The 7,427-nt window shown below is 39.6% G+C and overlaps 1 protein-coding gene across 1 annotated transcript; it reads right to left on the bottom strand.

Annotated features, from left to right (window-relative positions):
- Positions 1 to 3,044: 3,044 nt before the first annotated feature.
- Positions 3,045 to 3,408, bottom strand: LOC101607838 (mitochondrial import receptor subunit TOM5 homolog). The gene has a single exon (XM_045139827.1). It carries the CDS (start codon positions 3,406 to 3,408, stop codon positions 3,253 to 3,255), a length of 156 nt encoding a protein of 51 aa, XP_044995762.1. The 3' UTR covers positions 3,045 to 3,252.
- Between the last annotated feature and the right edge of the window lie 4,019 nt (positions 3,409 to 7,427).

The raw sequence follows: 7,427 nt of genomic DNA, 5'->3' as shown, positions 1-7,427 counted from the left end.
GGGGAGGGTCTGGTGGGAGCCCTTGGCTTCCTGCAGTCTCCATTCCTGGTGTTGGCATATGACGAAAGGGAGGTTGTGGAGATTATGTGGTGGTGGTCCCACAGAGCTCAGCTGGTCTCCCTCATCCTCTCCTTCAAGTACTTCTGATCTTGCAAAGCTGTGTGTGAGGAGAAGCACCTAATGGCAGCAGCCTGCTTGGTTCTGACTAAGCCAACTGAACCACACTGTTAGGCAGCGGTTCTTTCGTGCTTGTCTGTGGAGATGTCGCCTGGCTCAATAAGTTTATTTACACATATTGATTCTTACAGAAAGGGTATGGTGTGTATTATCTGACTACTTTTGTTTCGTTTGTGAGCCTTCCAATCTGCCATCTTACCTAGAACTCTTTGTTCTTGCTGCCAGTTGTCACTAATGATGTTATTTTTCTTCAAGCCTTTTTTATTCAGTTGTGAGCTCTTATTTGTTGGAGGTCTGCACGGCTTAGGTTGACATCCCATCCTGGCGATTTGATTTGCCTGTGCTTCCCCTAGACACCACCAATCTGGGATAATTTTTGATAATTTTTTAGGTATAGTTTCTTGGGTATACATGTCATATAAATTTTATCCTAAATTCCTTGTAATTATTAATTCTTTAAAGAGACATTACCTATCAACACATACATGAAAATGTTGAATCCAAAAGAGCTATATTTGCTTGTTTGCTTAACATGATTATCAAACGGAATTTTTCTAGTTTATATCCAACGTTATGGTTCTTTGGGAGCCCGTGTGTGTGTGTGTGTGTGTGTGTGTGTGTGTGTGTGTTGGTTTTAATTGCTATTCTTCCTTCTTACATGGGCCCACGGCCTTGTCTATTATGCCTATATGTCCATGAATAGCAAGCTATATGATTAGAGTTCTAAATGTGAAAGGCAAAATAAAAGGTACTTCAGCAGAAAAATAAGAAATTAAAATATACTAAGATAAGTAAGAATACAATGATCAGAACGAAAATGCAAGCCATGGAGAAAAAATTATTAAATTTTATTATATTAAAAATAAGAACTTCTGTTTATCAAAAGATACCCTTACAAGTGAGAAGGCAACTCACAGAATGGGTAAGATATTTGCAATAGATATATCCAACAAAGGCTTTGTGTCCAGACCACATAATATAATTTATGAATCTGTAAGAAAAAAAGGATGATAACTCAAAAGAAAAATGAATATATCTGAATGGCCTGTAAATATTTGGAAAGCTGTTAAGTTTCATTAGTCATCAAGAAGTATGAATTAAAACAACAATGTGAAGCTTCCTTACTGTAAAATGATAATAAAGTTAAGTATTAAAATTAAAAAGTCAGGGGACAATTGTAACTCTTCACAATCCAATTCTTTGTTTAGTTTTGTTTGTAGTACTGAGGGTCAAACCTAAGACCAGGAATGTACTTTCCCACTAACGTGTACCCTCAGTCTCTTTTTGTGGTGCTGGGGATTGAACCTAGAGGACTGTGAATGCTAGCCAAACCATCTACCATCAAGCTTTAGCCTCAGTCCAATTATAACTTTTATACACTGCCAGTGGGAGGATAGATTTGCACAACCTCTTTGGAAAGTGTTTGTTGATACCTTCTAAAATTCAATGTGAACCAGGCATGGTGGCACATGTCTTTAATCTCAGCACTAGGGAGGCAGAGGTAGGAGGATCACCATGAGTTTGAGGCCACCCTGAAACTACATAGTTAATTCCATATCAGCCTGAGCTAGAGTGAGACCCTACCTTGAAAACACAAACAAACAAAAAAAGACACATATGAGATTATGTTTTAGCAAAATTACTCATAGTAGCCTCAAAATGAAAACAATCCAAGCAGCCAACAACAGTAGAATGGATAAATGAATTGTGGTATATTCATACACTGAAATATTATACAGCAATTAAAATGAGCAAATTATACTTAAATGCAATATTATGAAGGAATATCACAAACAAAATATGAGTTGAAAGTAGCCAGACTTGCAAGAGTCCATACTATCAGATACTATGTTTAAAATTTGAAAAATACATAAAATTAACCTACAAAGTTATTAGTTAGGATAGAGTTTCCTTTGGAAGATAGTGACAGAAGAGGACACAAGGGGATGGAGCTCATGGGACAATGTTATCTATCTCTCTCTTTATGTTTCTTTTTCATATCTTATTTATCTATTTATTGGAGAGGGTGGAAGAGAGAAAGAGAAAGAATGGGCATGCCAGGGCCTCCAGCCACTAAAAACAAACTCAGACACATGCATCACCTTGCATATCTGGCTTACGGTGGGTACTGGAGAATCAAATCTGGGTCCTTAGGCTTCGAAGGCAAGTACCTTAACCACTAAGCAATCTCCCCAGGCCTCTCTTTGTGTCTCTTCATTTGTGTGCTAGTTACATGGATGTGCTCTCCTAAAGAAAATTTCTTAAACTGGACACTTAAGGCATACTTTTGGTGTGTTATGTTTCAATAAAAATATATTTTAAAGTTGGATTATGAAATATAAAAATGAATGTTTTGGGGCAAAGGGAAGTGGAGAGTTGCTCAATTAGCATGAAGTTTCAGCCATGTATTCAGGAGATATGCTGCACAACCTAGTGTGTATAGTTAACAGCATTGTATTTTTCATTTAAAATGTTGTTAATAGCACTCAAGAGGCAGAACCAGAAGTTTTGCTAGTTCAAGGCCAGCCTGAATTATAAGGTTCAACCCCTTCCCAAAATAATTGCTGTTTGGTTAAGAGGGAAGATCTGATGTTAAGTATTCTGACCAAGAACACTTTTTTTCTGCATTGGTATGTTTATTAAAAATATAGACTAATGGTTCTGTGCTTCTGAGTCATTGTGTGTTCTGACTTCCATAAAACTCATCTTCACAAATACACTCTGCACAGAAGTCAAATGGAGACAGAAGCAACTGCTGAGACAATACTGATCCAGACACAATCCCCTTAAAATCACACTGGCTGGAAAGTGGAATCAGACATTATTTACAGTTATATCAACATTCACAGAGGCCAAGTATCGCAGGAATAAGGGCACCCAACATCTTTTTGTACTTCCCAAATTATTTATATTTTAGCTATGAAGGCCTGTCACCACAGCCCTACTTGTTCTTGCAAGTAGAATTCTTTGTCCATTCAAGCAGTTCTTACACCTTTCTGGGCCAATTCATTATGGACAGGGTAGAAACTGTAGCCACGTTCCTCATGTCATGTATTTTCATGCAACTGCCCATCCTCATATGCTGTCCAATTTCTTCAAGATAAATGGAGTGACTCGCAGCAGGGCCACGTAGCTGAGGAAATTCCATAGGGAGGAGAGCACATCCTCTCGCATCTTGCGTTTCATCTCCTGCGGGTCCAGCTTCGGAGCTAGGCCTTCGATCCGGAACATCGCAGCTCAGCCTCACCAGCTCCCATCCAGACGTCCTCTTCCTCTGCAGCTATCGCCCACACCCGGAACCCCAAGAACACTTTCGTAGGTGATGGATATGGAGTTGGTTTTATAGGTATATTAGTTACTTTTCTTTTTTTCTTCTTTTTTTTTTTTTTTTAGTTGCTTTTCTGGTTGCCGTGACCAATACCTAACTAACACCAAGCACCTTAAGGACGTGAAGGTTATTTTGTCTTACAGCTTCAGGGGATATAGTCCATCATGGCAGGGAAGGCATGGCAGTAGGAACATGAAGCTGATTGATTACCTAATCATATTGCATCCACAGTGAAGAAGGAGACTGTGAACAGGAAGTAGCGTTGGGCCATAAAACCTCAAGGCCCACCCCCAGTGATCCACTTAGTACAGTAAGTCTCCACCTCCTATATATTACATAGCCTTCTCACACAATGCCACAAGCTGTGGACAAAGTGTTTAAACACATGAGTCTATGGAGTACTTTCACATTAAAACCACAACAATGTGATTATGTCCAAACTCTTCATAATATGTACATCAAATATGTGCCAGCTTTAAAAAAAAAACTTTTTATTTTTTATAATTGACAACTTCCATGACTGTAAACAATATCTCATGGTAATTACTTCCCCACCCCCACTTTCCCCTTTGAAACTCCACTCTCCACCATATCCCCTCCCCATCTCAATCAGTCTCTCTTTTATTTTGATGTCATGATCTTTTCCTTCTATTATGATGGTCTTGTGTAGGTAATGTCAGGCACTGTGAGGTCATGTGTATCCAGGCCATTTTGTGTCTGGAGGAACATGTAAGGGGTACTACCCTTCCTTTAGCTTTTACATTCTTTCTGCTACCTCTTCTGCAATGGATTCTGAGCCTTGGAAAATGTGATAGAGATATTTCAGTGCTGAGCATTCCTCTGTCACTTCTTCTCAGCACCATGGTACCTTCTGAGTCATCCCAAGGTCACTGCCATCTGAAAAGAGAAGGCTCTCTACCAAAAGTGAGAGTAACATTAATACATGGGTAAGAACATTAAGAGAAGTGCTTACTGGGCAGTTTGATGAGCATAGTATATACATTTAGCCAGACAGCAGCAGATGTTATACCCATAGAGCTCATGACCAGCCTTGTTGTAGGTTTTTAGTATCAGGGCTACATTCCCTCCCATGGAGTGGGCATCCAGTCCAATTAGAGGGTAGTTGGTTTCTCCCAAACAGACATGCCACTATTGCACTCATTGGCTCATTTGGCCTGTTTGGCCAAATATAAGGCTATGTGCAAGCTTTATATAGCAGTTTTACCTCAATAAACTGGTAGAAATGAATGATTTATTGTGTCATAAAAATGATCTGAAAAGTAAATCAAGTGGGGCTGGAGAGATGGTTCAGTGGTTGAGGCATTTGCCTGCAAAGCCTAACAATCCCGGCTTGATCTCCAGTACCCATGTAAAGCCAGATACACAAAGTGGCTCATGCATCTAGAGTTCATTTGCAGAGACTAGAGGCCCTGGTGTGCCCATTTTCTCTGTCTGTCTCTTTTGTCTCTATTTCCTCTGCTTGCAAATAAATTAGAAAATAAAAATATTTTTTTTAAAAAATAAGCTGGGTGTGGTGCTGCATGCCTTTAATCCCAGTGCTCAGGAGGCAGAGGTAGGAGGATTGCCATGAGTTTGAGGCCACCGTTAGTCTACATAGTGAATTCCAGGTCAGCTTGGGCCAGAGTGAGACCCTACCTCGAAAAACCAAACAACAATAAGTCCAGAGGCTTGGAAGATGGCTTATCAGTTACAAACAATTAATTTAAAAGTCTGACAACCCAGATTCAGTTCCCCAGCACCCATGTAGAGCCAGACAAAAAAGTGGTGCAAGTATCTGGCATTCATTTTCAGCCGCGGGAGATCCTGATGTGACCATACATCTACTCACAACACACCTGTCAACAAATACTACAATAATTTAAAAAGTAAATCCAAAAAGACATAAGGTCTTCATGATAAATATGATGTTTGATGGTGTGCTTCCTCCCACCCATAATCATAAAAAGGTGAAAAGTTGACAAATCCAAAACTCTTCAAACTCTATTATATCAGTAATCCACAGTTGCCTCCAGCACATTCATAACACAGCATCAGCCTTGGGGTCTTTTAAGCTGAACTCTTTGTTTTGGCTCTTGGGGATTTTGCTTGCTTGCTTCCTTTATAGCTCAGCAATGTATTTTAAAATATATTTGTTATCTTTTATCAAGTATTTATAAATGTTTATAGGAAGAACTTATTGTCTAGGCATCCCCAGACAATATTGCCAGAAATGTAAAGTGTAGTCCCACTTTCATAGTCCGATCATTGACATATCCCTGCCTCCTTAGGTCCCTCCTCCCTACTTGAACTCCTGACAATTGTCTGAGAGACATATCATATATCCTGTTTTACATTTCCACTAATACGCATCTCAAATGTATTATGTTCAAAACACAGCTTTCAATTTTCCCCTAAACCCAGTACTTCTCCAGTGTTCTCTATCTCAGTCAATTAGAATACTGTTTACATATCTACTAAAGCCAGAAATCTGGCTATAATCCTAAAACGTCTCATCTTCCATCACCCTTATATCAATAAAAACTGTCCCATCCACTGTAAATTGCACAGTAATTCCTTCACAACTTTATATTGGCCCCTGGAATCCATTTCTAAGACCCCATCATCTCTTACCCAAGCCACTACCTAGCCTTCTTACCTGCCTACTTGCCATTGCACCTTTTTCTGTACAAAGACTGAACAGATGGACTCCACCATGCTTATGTTCTCTTATGTGACTTTCACTCCTGTTAAAAAAAAATATAGACTAAGGGCTGGGATGTAGCTCAGTAGTAGCACGCTTGCCTAACATACTTGAAGCCTTGGATTCCATTCATGGTGTTGCAGTAAAGTACAGTGAGATACAATACAGCTTTTAAAAGTTTGTTTGGCAAGGTTACATGAATTGGGTGGATCCCAAAGAGCCAAGAAATGGTTCAAGAAGCTCCACAGAGGAAAGCCAAGAGGCAGGCTTTTATACGATGAACACAGAAATAAGCAAACATTTGACTGGTAAAAATTATACAGCTGCCTTATTTTGTTCATCTAGCTGGAAAGTTTCTAGTTATATAATCAAAAGTTTATTGGATATTTCTGAATTGTTTAGGCTTAAGTTCTATTTTTCTCTAATATAGGCATTTACAAGTTGCAGGACAAGTTAAGTTTTTGCTTATGTTTGCAAATCAAACAAGGTTTAGAACACTTTTGAGGCCCAGCAGATTTTGTTGCTCAGGGATTTTTCAGGCCTGTCCTTCATCTTAATTTACTTTAGCATACCTTGTCACTACAGCGTCCACAGCTTCTGATTGAAGACTTAAAAAAGATTGGGTGACTAGAGAGGATAGGACCCTTCTCAATGGGGCTGGATTATCACCTTGCCCAGTGAGAACTCACTATTATCAGATATTTTGATTCTTTTATCGAGAGAAAAAGAAATTTGGGTTACTACATGAGCTTTTCTGACTTTAATGGTTGGCAATTAAAAGCAAAGATGAAATAAAGCAAAAAAAGAAACAAGAACAAACAGTGTCTAGGCTGTCATATCTCTCTGCCTGCCACCAGTTTGCAGCTGGTCTCCATTCTAGATGATCTGGCTCCTGCTTAACCCTCTACATAGCCCTTATTCGGACTCTGTTCCAGGCTTCCTAGCTCCAACAGCAAACCCTATCGGCAGACCACCCAGAGATGTCATTTTAGGACATTCTCGATGCATTTTAGCTAATTTTGCTGGAAGGTTGTCGGGTGAGTGTACTCATGGGGAGCACCTATCAGCCAGTGACTCTGGGAGGATTAAGTACTTCTGAGACATGTGTCTTCTCTATTTTCCAGGGGCTCCCTGAGGTATTCAAGCTGTCACCTGCTGTGTAGCTATCTTAGTAACACACCCTTTCCTGGCCACCTTTTCTTCCCTTTGTTACTCCCCCAC

Source organism: Jaculus jaculus, chromosome X, assembly GCF_020740685.1.
Source record: "Jaculus jaculus isolate mJacJac1 chromosome X, mJacJac1.mat.Y.cur, whole genome shotgun sequence".
NCBI lineage: Eukaryota > Metazoa > Chordata > Mammalia > Rodentia > Dipodidae > Jaculus > Jaculus jaculus.
The sequence above is the reverse complement of the archived record's forward strand: the minus strand, read 5'-3'. Positions and strand labels throughout refer to the sequence as shown.